This window comes from Salmo salar, chromosome 22 (assembly GCF_965601325.2).
Source record: "Salmo salar chromosome 22, fSalSal1, whole genome shotgun sequence".
NCBI lineage: Eukaryota > Metazoa > Chordata > Actinopteri > Salmoniformes > Salmonidae > Salmo > Salmo salar.
This window is the reverse complement of record NC_138312.1, coordinates 52526063-52548495: the sequence shown is the minus strand read 5'-3', so window position 1 is coordinate 52548495 and position 22433 is coordinate 52526063. Positions and strand designations below refer to the sequence as shown.

Here is a 22433-nt window from a genome sequence, read left to right as displayed (position 1 = left end):
AATAACTTCCAGATACAGTTGATTAGAATAACTTCCAGATACGGTTGATTAGAATAAATTCCAGATATTTTTGATTAGAATTTCTTCCAGATAGTGTTGATTAGAATAACTTCCAGATACTGTTGATTAGAATAACTTCCAGATACTGTTGATTAGAATAACTTCCAGATACGGTTGATAAGAATAACTTCCAGATAGGGTTGTGTCACGGCTGTCTGAATGATCAGACCAAAATGCAGCGTCTGTTTCCTTCCACATATTTATTAAACTGTGAAACTTAATGCAATACACAAAATAAACTGAAGGACAAAACAACAAAGCGTGACGCAGGAGGAACAAGCACTACTCACAAAATATTATCACCCACAAAAAACAAGTGGGACACACATCAACTAAATATGACCTCCAATTAGAGACAACAACAACTGGCTGCCTCTAATTGGAGGTCATGCCAAACAAAAACCAACCTAGAAATACAAAACTAGAAATTAAACATAGAAATACAAAAATGGACAAACACCACCTGTCATGCCCTTACCTACTCTACCATAGAAAATAACAACTTACTATGGTCAGGACGTGACAGGTTGATTAGAATAACATCCAGATAGTGTTGATTAGATTAACATCCAGATAGTGTTAATTAGAATAACTTCCAGATACTGTTGATTAGAATAACTTCCAGATACGGTTGGTTAGAATAACTTACAGATACTGTTAATTAGAATACCTTCCAGATACGGTTGATTAGAATACCTTCCAGATACGGTTGATTAGAATACCTTCCAGATACTGTTGATTAGAATTTCTTCCAGATGGTGTTGATTAGAATAACTTCCAGATACTGTTGATTAGAATAACTTCCAGCTACTGTTCATTGGAATAACTTCCAGATACGGTTGATTAGAATAACTTCCGGATACTGTTAATTAGAATACCTTCCAGATACAGTTGATTAGAATACCTTCCAGATACGGTTGATTAGAATACCTTCCAGATACTGTTGATTAGAATTTCTTCCAGATGGTGTTGATTAGAATTTCTTCCAGATGGTGTTGATTAGAATAACTTCCAGATACTGTTGATTAGAATAACTTCCAGATACTTTTGATTAGAATAACTTCCAGATGCTGTTGATTAGAATAACTTCCAGATACTGTTGATTAGAATTTCTTCCAGATGGTGTTGATTAGAATTTCTTCCAGATGGTGTTGATTAGAATAACTTCCAGATACTGTTGATTAGAATAACTTCCAGCTACTGTTCATTGGAATAACTTCCAGATAAGGTTGATTAGAATAACTTCCAGATACGGTTGATTAGAATACCTTCCAGATACTGTGGATTAGAATAACTTCCAGATTCTGTTGATTAGAATAACTTCCAGATACGGTTGATTAGAATACCTTACAGATACTGTGGATTAGAATAACTTCCAGATTCTGTTGATTAGAATAACTTCCAGATACGGTTGATTAGAATACCTTCCAGATACTGTGGATTAGAATAACTTCCAGATTCTGTTGATTAGAATAACTTCCAGATACGGTTGATTGGAATAACTTCCAGATACGGTTGATAAGAATAACATCCAGATAGTGTTGATTGGAATAACTTCCAGAGAGTGTTGATTAGAATAACTTCCAGATACTGATACAGTTGACTAGAATAACTTCCAGATACTGTTGATTAGAATTACTTCCAGATACTGTTGATTAGAATAACTTCCAGATACGGTTGATTAGAATAACTTCCAGATACGGTTGATTAGAATACCTTCCAGATACTGTTGATTAGAATAACTTCCAGATACTGTTGATTAGAATAACTTCCAGATACGGTTGATAAGAATAACTTCCAGATAGGGTTGTGTCACGGCTGTCTGAATGATCAGACCAAAATGCAGCGTCTGTTTCCTTCCACATATTTATTAAACTGTGAAACTTAATGCAATACAAAAAATAAACTGAAGGACAAAACAACAAAGCGTGACGCAGGAGGAACAAGCACTACTCACAAAATATTATCACCCACAAAAAACAAGTGGGACACACATCAACTAAATATGACCTCCAATTAGAGACAACAACAACTGGCTGCCTCTAATTGGAGGTCATGCCAAACAAAAACCAACCTAGAAATACAAAACTAGAAATTAAACATAGAAATACAAAAATGGACAAACACCACCTGTCATGCCCTTACCTACTCTACCATAGAAAATAACAACTTACTATGGTCAGGACGTGACAGGTTGATTAGAATAACATCCAGATAGTGTTGATTAGATTAACATCCAGATAGTGTTGATTAGAATAACTTCCAGATACTGTTGATTAGAATAACTTCCAGATACGGTTGGTTAGAATAACTTACAGATACTGTTAATTAGAATACCTTCCAGATACGGTTGATTAGAATATCTTCCAGATACTGTTGATTGGAATATCTTCCAGATACTGTTGATTAGAATATCTTCCAGATACTGTTGATTGGAATATCTTCCAGATACTGTTGATTAGAATAACTTCCAGATACTGTTGATTAGAATTTCTTCCAGATGGTGTTGGTTAGAATAACTTCCAGATACTGTTGATTAGAATAACTTCCAGCTACTGTTCATTGGAATAACTTCCAGATACGGTTGATTAGAATAACTTCCGGATGGTGTTGTTTAGAATTTCTTCCAGATAGTGTTGATTAGAATAACTTCCAGATACTGATACAGTTGACTAGAATAACTTCCAGATACTGTTGATTAGAATTACTTCCAGATACTGTTGATTAGAATAACTTCCAGATTCTGTTGATTAGAATAACTTCCAGATACGGTTGATTGGAATAACTTCCAGATACGGTTGATTAGAATAACATCCAGATAGTGTTGATTGGAATAACTTCCAAATTCTGTTGATTAGAATAACTTCCAGATACGGTTGATTGGAATAACTTCCAGATACGGTTGATAAGAATAACATCCAGACAGTGTTGATTTGAATAACTTCCAGATGGTGTTGTTTAGATTTTCTTCCAGATAGTGTTGATTAGAATTTCTTCCAGATACTGTTGATTAGAATAACTTCCAGATATGGTTGATTAGAATAACTTCCAGATACGGTTGATAAGAATAACATCCAGACAGTGTTGATTTGAATAACTTCCAGAGAGTGTTGATTAGAATTTCTTCCAGATAGTGTTGTTTAGAATAACTTCCAGATAGTGTTGATTAGAATTTTTTCCAGATTGTGTTGATTAGAATAATTCCAGATACTGTTGGTTAGAATAACTTCCAGATACTGTTAATTAGAATAACTTCCATATAAGGTTGATTAGAATAACTTCCAGATACGGTTGATTAGAATACCTTCCAGATACAGTTGATTAGAATAAATTCCAGATATTTTTGATTAGAATTTCTTCCAGATAGTGTTGATTAGAATAACTTCCAGATACGGTTGATTAGAATAACTTCCAGATACGGTTGATTAGAATAACTTCCAGATGGTGTTGTTTAGAATTTCTTTCAGATAGTGTTGATTAGAATAACTTCCAGATACTGATATGGTTGACTAGAATAACTTCCAGATACTGTTGATTAGAATAACTTCCAGATACTGTTGATTAGAATATCTTCCAGATACTGTTGATTAGAATAACTTCCAGATACTGTTGATTAGAATAACTTCCAGATACTGTTGATTAGAATTTCTTCCAGATGGTGTTGATTAGAATTTCTTCCAGATGGTGTTGATTAGAATAACTTCCAGATACTGTTGATTAGAATAACTTCCAGCTACTGTTCATTGGAATAACTTCCAGATACGGTTGATTAGAATAACTTCCGGATGGTGTTGTTTAGAATTGCTTCCAGATAGTGTTGATTAGAATAACTTCCAGATACTGATACAGTTGACTAGAATAACTTCCAGATACTGTTGATTAGAATTACTTCCAGATACTGTTGATTAGAATAACTTCCAGATACGGTTGATTAGAATAACTTCCAGATACGGTTGATTAGAATACCTTCCAGATACTGTGGATTAGAATAACTTCCAGATTCTGTTGATTAGAATAACTTCCAGATACGGTTGATTAGAATACCTTCCAGATACTGTGGATTAGAATAACTTCCAGATTCTGTTGATTAGAATAACTTCCAGATACGGTTGATTGGAATAACTTCCAGATACGGTTGATAGGAATAACATCCAGATAGTGTTGATTAGAATAACTTCCAGAGAGTGTTGATTAGAATTTCTTCCAGATAGTGTTGTTTAGAATAACTTCCAGATAGTGTTGATTAGAATTTTTTCCAGATTGTGTTGATTAGAATAACTTCCAGATACTGTTGTTTAGAAAAACTTCCAGAAACTGTTGATTAGAACAACTTCCAGATACTGTTGGTTAGAATAACATCCAGATACTGTTAATTAGAATAACTTCCAGATACGGTTGATTAGAATAACTTCCAGATACAGTTGATTAGAATAACTTCCAGATACGGTTGATTAGAATTTCTTTCAGATAGTGTTGATTAGAATAACTTCCAGATACTGATATGGTTGACTAGAATAACTTCCAGATACTGTTGATTAGAATAACTTCCAGATACTGTTGATTAGAATAACTTCCAGATACGGTTGATTAGAATAACTTCCAGATACGGTTGATTACAATAACTTCCAGATGGTGTTGTTTAGAATTTCTTTCAGATAGTGTTGATTAGAATAACTTCCAGATACTGATATGGTTGACTAGAATAACTTCCAGATACTGTTGATTAGAATAACTTCCAGATACGGTTGATTAGAATAACTTCCAGATACGGTTAATTAGAATACCTTCCAGATATTGTTGATTAGAATAACTTCCAAATTCTGTTGATTAGAATAACTTCCAGATACTGTTGATTGGAATAACTTCCAGATACGGTTGATTAGAATTTCTTCCAGAGAGTGTTGATTAGAATTTCTTCCAGATAGTGTTGTTTAGAATAACTTCCAGATACTGTTGATTAGAATTTTTACCAGATTGTGTTGATTAGAATAACTTCCAGATACTCTTGTTTAGAATAACTTCCAGATACTGTTGATTAGAATAACTTCCAGATACTGTTGGTTAGAATAACTTCCAGATACTGTTAATTAGAATAACTTCCAGATACGGTTGATTAGAATAACTTCCAGATACGGTTGATTAGAATATCTTCCAGATGGTGTTGTTTAGAATTTCTTTCAGATAGTGTTGATTAGAATAACTTCCAGATACTGATATGGTTGACTAGAATAACTTCCAGATACTGTTGATTAGAATAACTTCCAGATACTGTTGATTAGAATAACTTCCAGATACGGTTGATTAGAATAACTTCCAGATACGGTTGATTAGAATAACTTCCAGATACGGTTAATTACAATACCTTCCAGATACTGTTGATTAGAATAACTTCCAAATTCTGTTGATTAGAATAACTTCCAGATACTCTTGATTAGAATAACTTCCAGATACTGTTGATTAGAATAACTTCCAAATTCTGTTGATTAGAATAACTTCCAGATACTGTTGATTGGAATAACTTCCAGATACGGTTGATTAGAATATCTTCCAGAGAGTGTTGATTAGAATTTCTTCCAGATAGTGTTGTTTAGAATAACTTCCAGATACTGTTGATTAGAATTTTTTTCCAGATTGTGTTGATTAGAAAAACTTCCAGATACTGTTGTTTATAATAACTTCCAGATACTGTTGATTAGAATAACTTCCAGATACTGTTGGTTAGAATAACTTCCAGATACGGTTAATTAGAATAAATTCCATATACTTTTGATTAGAATTTCTTCCAGATAGTGTTAATTAGAATAACTTCCAGATACGGTTGATTAGAATAACTTCCAGATACGTTTGATTAGAATACATTCCAGATTCTGTTGGTTAGAATAACTTCCAGATACTGTTGATTAGAATAACTTCCAGATACTGATACCAGTTGACTAGAATAACTTCCAGATGGTGTTGTTTAGAATTTCTTCCAGATAGAGTTTATTAGAATAACTTCCAGATACTGTTGATTAGAATTTTTACCAGATTGTGTTGATTAGAATAACTTCCAGATACTCTTGTTTAGAATAACTTCCAGATACTGTTGATTAGAATAACTTCCAGATACGGTTGATTAGAATAACTTCCAGATGGTGTTGTTTAGAATTTCTTTCAGATAGTGTTGATTAGAATAACTTCCAGATACTGATATGGTTGACTAGAATAACTTCCAGATACTGTTGATTAGAATAACTTCCATATAAGGTTGATTAGAATAACTTCCAGATACGGTTGATTACAATACCTTCCAGATACAGTTGATTAGAATAAATTCCAGATATTTTTGATTAGAATTTCTTCCAGATAGTGTTGATTAGAATAACTTCCAGATACTGTTGATTAGAATAAATTCCAGATACTGTTGATTAGAATAACTTCCATATACTGTTCATTGGAATAACTTCCAGATACTGTTGATTAGAATAACTTCCAGATGGTGTTGTTTAGAATTTCTTTCAGATAGTGTTGATTAGAATAACTTCCAGATACTGATATGGTTGACTAGAATAACTTCCAGATACTGTTGATTAGAATAACTTCCAGATACTGTTGATTAGAATAACTTCCAGATACGGTTGATTAGAATAACTTCCAGATACTGTTGATTAGAATAACTTCCAGATACGGTTGATTAGAATAACTTCCAGATACGGTTGATTAGAATAACTTCCAGATACTGTTGATTAGAATAACTTCCAGATACGGTTGATTAGAATAACTTCCAGATACGGTTGATTACAATAACTTCCAGATGGTGTTGTTTAGAATTTCTTTCAGATAGTGTTGATTAGAATAACTTCCAGATACTGATATGGTTGACTAGAATAACTTCCAGATACTGTTGATTAGAATAACTTCCAGATACCGTTGATTAGAATAACTTCCAGATACGGTTAATTAGAATACCTTCCAGATATTGTTGATTAGAATAACTTCCAAATTCTGTTGATTAGAATAACTTCCAGATACTGTTGATTGGAATAACTTCCAGATACGGTTGATTAGAATTTCTTCCAGAGAGTGTTGATTAGAATTTCTTCCAGATAGTGTTGTTTAGAATAACTTCCAGATACTGTTGATTAGAATTTTTACCAGATTGTGTTGATTAGAATAACTTCCAGATACTCTTGTTTAGAATAACTTCCAGATACTGTTGATTAGAATAACTTCCAGATACTGTTGGTTAGAATAACTTCCAGATACTGTTAATTAGAATAACTTCCAGATACGGTTGATTAGAATAACTTCCAGATACGGTTGATTAGAATAACTTCCAGATGGTGTTGTTTAGAATTTCTTTCAGATAGTGTTGATTAGAATAACTTCCAGATACTGATATGGTTGACTAGAATAACTTCCAGATACTGTTGATTAGAATAACTTCCAGATACTGTTGATTAGAATAACTTCCAGATACGGTTGATTAGAATAACTTCCAGATACGGTTGATTAGAATAACTTCCAGATACGGTTAATTACAATACCTTCCAGATACTGTTGATTAGAATAACTTCCAAATTCTGTTGATTAGAATAACTTCCAGATACTCTTGATTAGAATAACTTCCAGATACTGTTGATTAGAATAACTTCCAAATTCTGTTGATTAGAATAACTTCCAGATACTGTTGATTGGAATAACTTCCAGATACGGTTGATTAGAATTTCTTCCAGAGAGTGTTGATTAGAATTTCTTCCAGATAGTGTTGTTTAGAATAACTTCCAGATACTGTTGATTAGAATTTTTTTCCAGATTGTGTTGATTAGAATAACTTCCAGATACTGTTGTTTATAATAACTTCCAGATACTGTTGATTAGAATAACTTCCAGATACTGTTGGTTAGAATAACTTCCAGATACTGTTAATTAGAATAACTTCCAGATACGGTTGATTAGAATAACTTCCAGATACGGTTGATTAGAATAACTTCCAGATGGTGTTGTTTAGAATTTCTTTCAGATAGTGTTGATTAGAATAACTTCCAGATACTGATATGGTTGACTAGAATAACTTCCAGATACTGTTGATTAGAATAACTTCCAGATACTGTTGATTAGAATAACTTCCAGATACGGTTGATTAGAATAACTTCCAGATACGGTTGATTAGAATAACTTCCAGATACGGTTAATTACAATACCTTCCAGATACTGTTGATTAGAATAACTTCCAAATTCTGTTGATTAGAATAACTTCCAGATACTCTTGATTAGAATAACTTCCAGATACTGTTGATTAGAATAACTTCCAAATTCTGTTGATTAGAATAACTTCCAGATACTGTTGATTGGAATAACTTCCAGATACGGTTGATTAGAATTTCTTCCAGAGAGTGTTGATTAGAATTTCTTCCAGATAGTGTTGTTTAGAATAACTTCCAGATACTGTTGATTAGAATTTTTTTCCAGATTGTGTTGATTAGAAAAACTTCCAGATACTGTTGTTTATAATAACTTCCAGATACTGTTGATTAGAATAACTTCCAGATACTGTTGGTTAGAATAACTTCCAGATACGGTTAATTAGAATAAATTCCATATACTTTTGATTAGAATTTCTTCCAGATAGTGTTGATTAGAATAACTTCCAGATACGGTTGATTAGAATAACTTCCAGATACGTTTGATTAGAATACATTCCAGATTCTGTTGGTTAGAATAACTTCCAGATACTGTTGATTAGAATAACTTCCAGATACTGATACCAGTTGACTAGAATAACTTCCAGATGGTGTTGTTTAGAATTTCTTCCAGATAGAGTTTATTAGAATAACTTCCAGATACTGTTGATTAGAATTTTTACCAGATTGTGTTGATTAGAATAACTTCCAGATACTCTTGTTTAGAATAACTTCCAGATACTGTTGATTAGAATAACTTCCAGATACTGTTAATTAGAATAACTTCCAGATACGGTTGATTAGAATAACTTCCAGATACGGTTGATTAGAATAACTTCCAGATGGTGTTGTTTAGAATTTCTTTCAGATAGTGTTGATTAGAATAACTTCCAGATACTGATATGGTTGACTTGAATAACTTCCAGATACTGTTGATTAGAATAACTTCCAGATACTGTTGATTAGAATAACTTCCAGATACTGTTGATTAGAATAACTTCCAGATACGGTTGATTAGAATAACTTCCAGATACGGTTAATTACAATACCTTCCAGATACTGTTGATTAGAATACCTTCCAGATACTGTTGATTAGAATAACTTCCAGATACTGTTGATTAGAATAACTTCCAGATACTGTTGGTTAGAATAACTTCCAGATACGGTTAATTAGAATAAATTCCATATACTTTTGATTAGAATTTCTTCCAGATAGTGTTGATTAGAATAACTTCCAGATACGGTTGATTAGAATAACTTCCAGATACGTTTGATTAGAATACATTCCAGATTCTGTTGGTTAGAATAACTTCCAGATACTGTTGATTAGAATAACTTCCAGATACTGATACCAGTTGACTAGAATAACTTCCAGATGGTGTTGTTTAGAATTTCTTCCAGATAGAGTTTATTAGAATAACTTCCAGATTGTGTTGATTAGAATAACTTCCAGATACTCTTGTTTAGAATAACTTCCAGATACTGTTGATTAGAATAACTTCCAGATACTGTTAATTAGAATAACTTCCAGATACGGTTGATTAGAATAACTTCCAGATATGGTTGATTAGAATAACTTCCAGATGGTGTTGTTTAGAATTTCTTTCAGATAGTGTTGATTAGAATAACTTCCAGATACTGTTGATTGACGAATAACTTCCAGATACGGTTGATTAGAATAACTTCCAGATACGGTTGATTAGAATAACTTCCAGATACGGTTAATTACAATACCTTCCAGATACTGTTGATTAGAATAACTTCCAGATACTGTTGATTAGAATAACTTCCAGATACTGTTGATTAGAATAACTTCCAGATACTGTTGATTAGAATAACTTCCAAATTCTGTTGATTAGAATAACTTCCAGATACTGTTGATTGGAATAACTTCCAGATACGGTTGATTAGAATTTCTTCCAGATAGTGTTGTTTAGAATAACTTCCAGATACTGTTGATTCGAATTTTTTTCCAGATTGTGTTGATTAGAAAAACTTCCAGATACTGTTGTTTATAATAACTTCCTGATACTGTTGATTAGAATAAATTCCATATACTTTTGATTAGAATTTCTTCCAGATAGTGTTGATTAGAATAACTTCCAGATACGGTTGATTAGAATAACTTCCAGATACGTTTGATTAGAATACATTCCAGATTCTGTTGGTTAGAATAACTTCCAGATATAGTTGATTAGAATAACTTCCAGATACTGATACCAGTTGACTAGAATAACTTCCAGATGGTGTTGTTTAGAATTTCTTCCAGATAGTTTATTAGAATTTCTTCCAGATATTGTTGATTAGAATAACTTCCAGATACTGTTGATTAGAATAACTTCCAGATACGGTTGATTAGAATAACTTCCACATACGGTTGATTAGAATATCTTCCACATACGGTTGATTAGAATCACTTCCACATACAGTTGATTAGAATCACTTCCACATAGTGTTGATTAGAATAACATCCAGACAGTGTTGATTAGAATAACTTCCAGATTCTGTTGATTAGAATAACTTCCAGATACTGTTGATTAGAATAACTTCCAGGTTCGGTTGATTAGAATAACTTCCAGATTCTGTTTATTAGAATAACTTACAGATACTGTTTATTAGAATAACTTACAGATACTGTTACGGTTGACTAGAATAACTTCCAGATACTGTTGATTAGAATAACTTCCAGATACTGTTGATTAGAATAACTTCCAGATACTGTTGATTAGAATAACTTCCAGATACTGTTGATTAGAATAACTTCCAGATACGGTTGATTAGAATAACTTCCAGATTCTGTTGTTTAGAATAACTTCCAGATTCTGTTGTTTAGAATAACTTCCAGATACTGTTGATTGGAATAACTTCCAGATACTGTTGATTGGAATAACTTCCAGATGGTGTTGTTTAGAATTCCTTCCAGATACTGTTGATTAGAATAACTTCCAGATATGGTTGATTAGAATAACTTCCAGATACTTTTAATTAGAATAACTTCCAGATACGGTTGATTAGAATGACTTCCAGATTCTGTTGATTAGAATAACTTCCAGATACTGTTGATTAGAATAACTTCCAGATACTGATATGGTTGACTAGAATAACTTCCAGACACTGTTGATTAGAATAACTTCCAGATACTGTTGATTGGAATAACTTCCAGATACGGTTGATTAGAATAACATCCAGATTCTGTTTATTAGAATAACTTCCAGATACTGTTGATTAGAATAACTTCCAGATACTGTTGATTAGAATAACTTCCAGATACTGTTGATTAGAATAACTTCCAGATACGGTTGATTAGAATAACTTCCAGATAGGGTTGATTAGAATAACTTCCAGATTTGGTAGATTAGAATAACTTCCAGATTCTGTTGATTAGAATAACTTCCAGATAGTGTTGATTAGAATAACTTCCAGATAGTGTTGATTAGAATATCTTCCAGATACTGTTGATTAGAATATCTTCCAGATACTATTGATTAGAATATCTTCCAGATACTGTTGATTAGAATATCTTCCAGATACTGTTGATTAGAATAACTTCCAGATACTGTTGTTTAGAATTTCTTCCACATAGTGTTGATTAGAATTTCTACCAGATACTTTTGATTAGAATACCTTCCAGATACGGTTGATTAGAAGAACTTCCAGATACGGTTGATTAGAATACCTTCCAGATACTGTTGATTAGAATAACTTCCAGATAGTGTTGATTAGAATAACTTCCAGATAGTGTTGATTAGAATAACTTCCAGATATGGTTGATTGGAATAACTTCCAGATACGGTTGATTAGAATAACTTCCAGATAGTGTTGATTAGAATAACTTCCAGATACGGTTGATTTGAATAACTTCCAGATTCTGTTGATTAGAATTTCTTCCAGATATTATTGAGTTTTTTAGATTATGCCAATTCCTTATAACAAATGTAGTACATATGAGTCATTTAGCACAGTGGTTCCCAAACTGTGGGCCACGCGCCCTAGGGGGGTGCGAGGGGTCAGCAAGGGCAAGAGGGCGCGTGGATACCCCCCCCCCCCCCCCTCAAAATGGAACTTTTTAATGGAACTCAGTCCAGCTTTGAATTTACTCTTGAACGTTATAATAGTAGAATGCACAAGGTGCCATTTATAAATTGGGTATTGGATCATCAGTTCCTCTTGTCATGTCAGTCATTACATACTATAGAGAGCTATTTATAACATGTCAGAAATGTCCACATCAACTATCCCATCTCAGTCATTACATACTATAGAGATCTATTTATAATGTGTCAGAAATGTCCACATCAACTATCCCATCTGTCATTACATACTATAGAGAGCTATTTATAATGTGTCAGAAATGTCCACATCAACTATCCCATCTCAGTCATTACATACTATAGAGATCTATTTATAATGTGTCAGAAATGTCCACATCAACTATCCCATCTGTCATTACATACTATAGAGATCTATTTATAATGTGTCAGAAATGTCCACATCAACTATCCCATCTCAGTCATTACACACTATAGAGAGCTATTTATAATGTGTCAGAAATGTCCACATCAACTATCCCATCTGTCATTACATACTATAGAGATCTATTTATAATGTGTCAGAAATGTCCACATCAACTATCCCATCTCAGTCATTACATACTATAGAGAGCTATTTATAATGTGTCAGAAATGTCCACATCAACTATCCCATGTGTCATTACACACTATAGAGAGCTATTTATAATGTGTCAGAAATGTCCACATCAACTATCCCATCTCAGTCATTACATACTATAGAGATCTATTTATAATGTGTAGGAAATGTCCACATAAACTATCCCATCTCAGTCATTATATACTATAGAGATCTATTTATAATGTGTCAGAAATGTCCACATCAACTATCCCATCTGTCATTACACACTATAGAGATCTATTTATAATGTGTCAGAAATGTCCACATCAACTATCCCATCTCAGTCATTACATACTATAGAGATCTATTTATAATGTGTCAGAAATGTCCACATCAACTATCCCATCTGTCATTACACACTATAGAGATCTATTTATAATGTGTCAGAAATGTCCACATCAACTATCCCATCTCAGTCATTACATACTATAGAGATCTATTTATAATGTGTCAGAAATGTCCACATCAACTATCCCATCTGTCATTACACACTATAGAGAGCTATTTATAATGTGTCAGAAATGTCCACATCAACTATCCCATCTCAGTCATTACATACTATAGAGATCTATTTATAATGTGTCAGAAATGTCCACATCAACTATCCCATCTCAGTCATTACATACTATAGAGATCTATTTATAACATGTCAGAAATGTCCACATCAACTATCCCATCTGTCATTACATACTATAGAGCTATTTATAATGTGTCAGAAATGTCCACATCAACTATCCCATCCCAGTCATTACATACCATAGAGATCTATATATAATGTGTCAGAAATGTCCACATCAACTATCCCATCTGTCATTACATACTATAGAGAGCTATTTATAATGTGTCAGAAATGTCCACATCAACTATCCCATCTCAGTCATTACATACTATAGAGAGCTATTTATAATGTGTCAGAAATGTCCACATCAACAAGCCCATGTCAGCTACCGTTGTCACACAAATATCACATGAATTCACATTAGACATGGCAAAATGTATAGAATTTCAAGAAAATGTGTATTTAAACTACACTATTTTCTTTGGACCCAATGTCAATGAGTAGAATTGTAGGAAATAAGCTTTAAACCTGCAACATTCTTTCCACCAACAAGAGCGGTGTGAATAGTTTGGGTAATGAACAGTGCTTGTTCCCATAGAAATAGACGTGGTGCGCGTTCACAGGGGGGCCGTGGGATGTTCCCCAATGCTGGAACGGGGGCCCCAAGTCAAATTGTTTTGGAACCCATGATTTAGCAGACGCTCTTACGACTTACAATGAATGCTTTTATTTTTACATAGCAAGGTGAGACAAGGACATTTTCCCGCGGTATATCCTGATCTCCTCTTCAATCAGCTGCCTCATTTTGATGTCCTTTCAGTAGGCTGGCTTGCCCTGAGGCCAAAGCGACACCATTGGTCTTCGTTAGTGCGCTGACCCCTATTTGGCAGGGCAGTTCCATATCTATGTACCCGTCTGTGTGTGTATTTCTGTGTGTATGTGTGTGTGTGTGTGTGCATGTGTTTTTCTGTGTGTCTGTATGTGTGTGTGCATGCCTGCATTACTGTATTTGTCTATACACTCGTTGCTGAGGAAGCAGGCAGCATGTACAGTATTGGAGAGTTGACCAAAGGTGCACGGGCGATTTGATTATTGAAGCCACAAGGCATGTCCCAAATGGCACCCTATTCCCTACATAGCGCACTACTTTTGACCAGAGCCCTATGGACCCCTATGGACCCTAGTCAAATGTAGTGCACTATGTAAGGAACAGGGTACCATTTAAGACGAAGACCCTGTTGCCGTCTAGAGTGGGAGGTGACATTATGAGTCCTGTTTATAGACATATTGTTTTCTTCCAACTGCCAAGTGCCAACACTATTGTTGTGATAAATAGCTACTTTTTCTTCATGATGGGGAAGGCTTACTGCAGGCCTAGAATGCGTCCCAAATGGCACCCTAATCCCTATTTAATGCACTACTTTTGACCAGGCCCCATAGGGGTGTAGTGCACTACATAGGGAACATGGTTCCATTTGGAATGCGTCCCTACTGTTTTGTTTGGTTGGAAGGGGAATTTAGCTGGCAATGGCATGTTGACATTGCTGATGGTTATGATTGCTAAGCATTAAGTGAAGCCCTGGCTTTGACCTTTTGTTTGAAGTCCGCAGCTTAGCCACAAAATCACTTTGATGAGGACATACTGACGGATGGACTGACACATTGAGCCTGAAGGGGGAGAACGAGCATGATCTGTGAAAAAAAAATCACATTTGCGCTGCGTTGTTGCCACGTGTGCCTACTCACAACAAAATACAATGAGCTCCAAAAGTATTGGGACAGTGACATTTTTGTTGTGGTTTCAGCTCTGTACTCAATCACTTTGGATTTAAAATAATACAATGAATATGAGGTTAACGTGCAGACTGTCAGCTTTAATTTGAAGGCATTTTTATCCATATCGGGTGAACCGTTTAGAAATTTGAGGACTTAAAAAAATAGTCCCCCCATTTTAGGGGACCAACAGTATTGGGACAAATTCACTTGTGTATTACACCCAAAAGTATTCGTTACATTTTGAATGCTTAGCAGGACAGGAAAATTGTCAAATTCATGCCCTTATCAAGAGAACATCCCTGCTCATCCCTACTGCCTCTGATCTGGCGGACTCACTAAACACACATGCGTCATTTGTAAATTATGTCTGAGTGTTGGAATGTGACCCCAGCTATCTCTAAATAAAAAAACAACAATATGGTGCTGTCTGGATTGCTTAATATAAGGAATTTAATGACGGCCTAGGAACAAGGTTAACTGCCTTATTCAGGGGCAGAACGACAGATTTTTACCTTGTCCGCTCGGCGATTCAATCTAGCAACCTTTCGGATCGTGGCCCAACTCTCTAAACATTAGGCTACCTGCCGCCCCGGTGTGATGAGAGGATTTGGGTTTGCGCCAGACATAGCATTTTCCTTGATGTCCAAAAAGCTCAATTTTAGTCTCATCTGACCAGAGTACCTTCTTCCATATGTTTGGGGAGCCTCCCACATGCCTTTTAAGCAATGCCTTTTTTTTGGCCACTCTTCCATAAAGCCTAGCTCGGTGGAGTGTACGGCTTAAAGTGGTTCTATGGACAGATACTCCAATCTCCGCTGTGGAGCTTTGCAGCTCCTTCAGGGTTATCTTTGGTATCTTTGTTGTATCTCTGATTAATGCCCTCCTTGCCTGGTCCGTGAGTTTTGGTGGGCGGCCCTCTCTTGGCAGGTTTGTTGTCGTGCCATATTCTTTAAATTTTTTGTATAATGAATTTAATGGTGCTCTTTGGGATGTTCAAAGTTTTGGATATTTTTTATAACCCAACCCTGATCTGTACTTCTCCACAACTTTGTCCCTGACCTGTTTGGAGAGCTCCTTGGTCTTCATGGTGCCACTTACTTGGTGTGCTGCTTGCTTAGTGGTGTTGCAGACTCTGGGGACATTCAGAACAGGTGTATATATACTGAGATCATGTGACAGATCATGTGACACTTAGATTGCACACAGGTGGACTTTATTTAACTAATTGTGTGACTTCTGAAGGTAATTGGTTGCACCAGATCTTATTTAGGGGCTTCATAGCAAAAGGATATGCACACACCTTTTTTCCATTTATTTTTTAGAATTTCTTTAAACAAGTAATTTTTTTCATTTCACTCCACCAATTTGGATTCTTTTGTGTATGTCCGTTTCATGAAATCCAAATAAAAATCAATTTAAATTACATGTTGTAATGCATAAAAATAGGAAAAACGCCAAGGGGGATGAGTATTTTTGCAAGGCACTGTAGGATGCCCTATTGTATATGTATGGACGAAGTGTGTGTGTGTGAGAGAAAGCGAGGGAGAGAAATGTGAGTATGATTGTGTATGCATGACTGTGTGTGTGCATGACATTTGTGTGGGTGTTTATTTGCAAACAGTACGTGTGTGATCGGAGAGCAAATATCGACTGTGATGGTAGAAAACCCTTTACATTCTACTGAACACATTGTAACCACAAGACTCTCTAAAGATGTTTGGATGTGTTTGGATGATGCATCACTGTTGATCCTTGTCTTCAGAATCTGCTCTAATATTCTTGAAAGACTTGATTGCAGTAAGTTGTCTCAAATTGATCAAAGACAGTAAGCAATAGAGAGACAGTCAGACAATGTAAAGGCAGACGTCACATATCTCCACATATTGGAGAGCTTTCTACTGTCTTTTTACCGACTGGGCTATTGAAGTTTATTTTATTATCGCTGAAATATTGATGCCCCCAAAAAGAGTAGATTTTCTCTCAGTGTGCATTTATTTGACTTGGGGACTATTCCAAATGAAAAGAAAGAGGGGGCTATGTTTTGCATTATTCCCCTGTTTTACGACAAATACCTAATGAAAACCCCCGCGAGGGCGATCGAGTCCTGTATTTAATTAAGCCTTTATAAAATATTAACGTGGGAGACGGGCGTTTTCTCCCTCAATTCCCGCCTGTTTTGCGAGATGGGTCCTACAGGCTATGGAGCCCGAGTCCTGCATTCTAATTTCATATTGGAAGGGAGTAGCAGTTCAGATGTGCAGTAAAGCCACAGGATGCATAGGGGGCTGCTAGAATGTCTTTTAATCACTTTAGAAGAAGTCATGGCAGATTTATAAGGGCTCTTTAAGTTCATTTGTCGGCCCCAACCGTGTTCATGTTCGTACCGCAACTTTAAAAACCTTTAGAAATTACTTCTAATTTGAGGGGCCCTAATTCTGTGAAGGGCACGCCATGTGGGGATTGTGTAAATCACCGGTAGCACTGCAGTGTCTTTTGTCATGGTACTGTTGATGACAACCCTAGAGGGAGGCGAGGGCTTCTCCTCTTTCCTCTCTTACCAGCTGTGAAATAGGAACTTTGCTTCTTGATGACTAGAGAGAAAATCTGACATAAAAGAAAGAGCAAAGCCTTGACAGTTCTGTAAAGGGCATCCTATAAAGTGGCTCAAATGTATATAATAAACATGTTGTGATTGGCAGGTTCAAGGCTGTTTTTTTTTATATGACATTTTGACAATGGTGTAAAGTACTTCAGTAAAAATACTTGAAAGTATTACTTAAGTCGTTTTTTGGGGTATCTGTACTTCACTTTACTATTTATATTGTTGCCAACTTTTACTTCACTACATTACAAAATAAAATAATGTACTTTTAAACGCCATACATTTTCCCTGACACCCAAAAGTACTCCTTACATTTTGAATGCTTAGCAGGACACGAAAATGGTCTAATTCCCACACTTATCAAGAGAACATCCCTGGTCATCCCTACTGCCTCTGATCTGGAGGACTCACTAAACACATGCTTTGTTTGTAAATTATATCTGACTGTTGGAGCGTGCCCCTGGCTTTCTGCACAAAAAAACAAGAAAATGAAGCTCTGGTTTGCTTTATATAAGGAATTTGAAATTATTTGTACATTTACTTTTAGTTTTGATACTTAAGTATATTTTAGCAATTACATTTACTTTTGATACTTAAGTATATTTAAAACCAAATACTTTCAGACTTTTACTCAAGTAGTATTTTACTGGGTGACTTTCTTTTTTAGATGAGTAATTATCTAATAAGGTATCTTTACTTTTACTCAAGTATGACAACTGGGTACTTTTTCATCCACTGCATTTCGAACATATGTTATTTTGGAGTATGGAATTCTATACGTACATGTTTGTTTATCAGCTGTATCTTTGAAGAGAAAGTGAAGGATAATTCTACATGATGCTGATGCTGTGAAATCTGAGTACTGCATTCACAGTAGTGTCAACTGTCAGTCAATGAAATCAATGCATTTTCTAAATATTTTTTAAATAACGACGTATACCTCCTAAAAGCATAAAATCTCAGCTTGACTTTAATTGCCTTAATTGACAGATCCACACGGATTCGGACGAGGGCGAGGGGAACATCAAGTACACCATCTCCGGGGAAGGAGCGGGCACTATCTTCATCATCGACGAGCTGACGGGCGACATCCACGCCACCGAGCGATTGGACCGTGAGGAGCAGAGCTACTACACCCTCAGAGCTCAGGCCCGGGACCGACTCACCAACCACCTGCTGGAATCCGAGTCAGAGTTCATCATCAAGGTCCAGGATATCAACGACAGTGAACCCAAGTTCCTGGAAGGGCCATATATTGGGAGTGTGGCGGAGCTTTCACAAATGGGTAAGAGGATAACCAGGGAGGAGTATCTGTATGTGGGTCTTGACACAAACCAGTTCGCCTGGCATCTACTACCATACCCCTTTCAAAGGCACAATCCATGTCTTTAACATGTCTCCTCCCCTTCGTCTTTACTGATTTGAAGTGGATTTAACAAGTGACATCAATAAGGGATCGTAGCTTTCACCTTGTCGGTCTATGTCATGGAAAGAGCAGGTGTTCTTAATGTTTTATATATTCAGTGTACATTTGAAGAGTTGTGTAGATGGTGCGATTTTTACCCAGGTCAGAATGCTACCCAACCCAGTCCCAAGATAATGATCACCAGATGGTTTGATAGTTTGTGAGGAAGTGGGAGACGTTGTTTATGCCTGTGTGTGATTGTTTTCGATGTACAGCAGAACATTGTTTGCGTGTATGTGTGAGAGGGAGTCTACTTGTGAGAAGGGGATACTAGAATAAATGTAATGGATCTCGCCCTCCTTCGCCTCTGATTGGAATTAATTCCTGCTACCGCAGCACGTTTTGGCCCTTTTCTGTCGGCAATGCTTATTGAAACAGGAGAAAGAGTAGAGAGAGAACAGAAGAGAGAGGGAGAGAAAAAAAATATAGAGTGAGAGGGGGGATGGTGGTTAACGTTCAAACCCTCCCTCCTCCTCCTCCTTGTTACCCCACCTTTCAGTCAAATTACACATTAAGTGAGTGTGCACTTCATGTTTTATACATTGAGTAAAGTGTCAAGGCTAATGAGAACTGCAGTGCTTAGTCAAGCATTTCCCTCCGTTTTGTTTTCTGGTCATATTTCCTCTTCCTGTAGAACAACAGCTAATGGCGTTGATCTGGCACCACTGTGATAAGGTCAAAGTCACCGCGGTGCATGGTGACAGACTGTCAAGTACTGAAGCAGACCTCAACCCAAACACAGCCTTTTGGGGGCCCTCTGTGAAATGTTGTTGCACTTTTACTGCTAATTTCCTTCTTATGCCATGTTAATATCATATCTCAGTGAGAGTGACTAACAAAATCAATGGGGGCCCACTGGAGGTCAGGGCCCCTGGGCACGTGCCCTTCGTGCCCGGTCGGTCATTTGACCATGATTACTACAAGTTTACATACAGTAGCTGGCTAGGCTAACTTACCAATCTAATAAATGTTAGCTAACAATAACTGAGTGACTGTCAGTGACTGACATAACATGAGAAAAACTGCTGATGCACTACCCCATTTTGAGATTGCACCTTGTGTATTCTACTATTCTAACTCTTAACAGTGAGTTGAGACCCGAACTGAGTTCCTAAAAACAAAACCGTCCAGTGGCCCTAATCGACCGCTTATGCCTGGGGCCGGCCCTGCGCAGGGCAATTAGGGCCACTGCATAGGCCTACTTGATGGTGTTCACACTTGAATATTATGTTGGCTAAAGTATACATATATATCTTCACCTACAGTACTGTATGACTTGGTAATAGTAGTAGCAGTCCTTGAATGGAACAACTTGCATTGTTTATGGAAAATGTGAACTATATGAAAAATTGTGAAATAATGTTGAAGTCAATTTCTATTAATTATAATGGAAGTGTCATAAAAATATTATTATTTTTTCGCTTTCTAGACATGGTTGATTTGTGACTTATTACCATTCAGATTAAATTTGAATATGTTCATTTCAAACTTCAGATGGCTTCTAGGAGGTCATTCTGTACATGTCCCATACATTAAACTGCCACCATTTCACCAAGCATTAACATTTGACTGATTGATTTGCAAAAAGCATCATTTATTTCTGGTGTCGTTGTACTGTAATCAATCTATCCAGAGACTGTAACCACTCTACCCAGAGACTGTAACCACTCTACCCAGAGGCTGTAACCACTCTACCCAGAGGCTGTAACCGCTCTACCCAGAGGCTGTAACCGCTCTACCCAGAGGCTGTAACCGCTCTACCCAGAGGCTGTAACCGCTCTACCCAGAGGCTGTAACCGCTCTACCCAGAGGCTGTAACCGCTCTACCCAGAGGCTGTAACCGCTCTACCCAGAGGCTGTAACCGCTCTACCCAGAGGCTGTAACCGCTCTACCCAGAGGCTGTAACCGCTCTACAAAGAGGCCGTAACCACTTTACAAAGAGGCCGTAACCACTCTAGCCAGAGACCGTAACCACTCTCTATCAGAGACCTTAACCACTCTTTACCCGAAGACCGTAACCACTCTCTACCCGAAGTCCGTAACCACTCTCTACCCGAAGACCGTAACCACTCTCTACCCGAAGACCGTAACCACTCTCTACCCGAAGACCGTAACCACTCTCTATCAGAGTCCGTAACCACTCTCTACCCGAAGACCGTAACAACTCTCTACCCAGAGGCTGTAACCGCTCTACCCAGAGGCTCTAACCACTCTACCCAGAGGCTGTAACCGCTCTACCCAGAGGCTGTAACCACTCTCTATCAGAGTCCGTAACCACTCTCTACCCAGAGGCTGTAACCACTCTACCCAGAGGCTGTAACCGCTCTACCCAGAGGCTCTAACCACTCTACCCAGAGGCTGTAACCACTCTTTACCCAGAGACCGTAACCGCTCTACCCAGAGACCGTAACCGCTCCACCCAGGGACCGTAACCGCTCTACCCAGAGACCGTAACTACTCTCTATCAGAGACCGTAACCACTCTCTATCAGGGACCGTAACCCCTCTATCAGAGACCGTAACCTCTCTATCAGAGACCGTAACCACTCTCTATCAGAGTCCGTAACCACTCTCTACCCGAAGACCGTAACCACTCTCTACCCGGAGACCGTAACCACTCTCTACCCGGAGACCGTAACCACTCTTTACCCAGAGACCGTAACCGCTCTCTACCCAGAGACCGTAACCACTCCACCCAGGGACCGTAACCGCTCTCTATCAGAGACCGTAACCTCTCTATCAGAGACCGTAACCTCTCTACCCAGAGACCGTAACCGCTCTACCCAGAGACCGTAACCACTCTCTATCAGAGACCGTAACCACTCTACCCAGAGACCGTAACCGCTCTACCCAGAGACCGTAACTACTCTCTATCAGAGACCGTAACCACTCTCTATCAGGGACCATAACCCCTCTATCAGAGACCGTAACCTCTCTATCAGAGACCGTAACCGCTCTACCCAGACACCGTAACCACTCTCTATCAGAGACCGTAACCACTCTCTATCAGGGACCGTAACCCCTCTATCAGAGACCGTAACCACTCTCTACCCAGAGACCGTAACCGCTCTACACAGAGACCGTAACCGCTCTACCCAGAGGCCGTAACCGCTCTACCCA

At 36.9% G+C, this 22433-nt stretch overlaps 1 protein-coding gene across 1 annotated transcript in view; it reads left to right on the top strand.

Moving 5' to 3' along the window:
- cdh22 (cadherin 22) overlaps nt 1-22433 on the top strand; it is a 159324-nt gene that overhangs the window by 20431 nt on the left and 116460 nt on the right. Inside the window, exon 2 of the mRNA XM_045705651.2 lies at nt 18839-19133. Coding sequence (XP_045561607.1) covers nt 18839-19133 — 295 coding nt within the window. The remainder of the gene's footprint in view (nt 1-18838; nt 19134-22433) is intronic.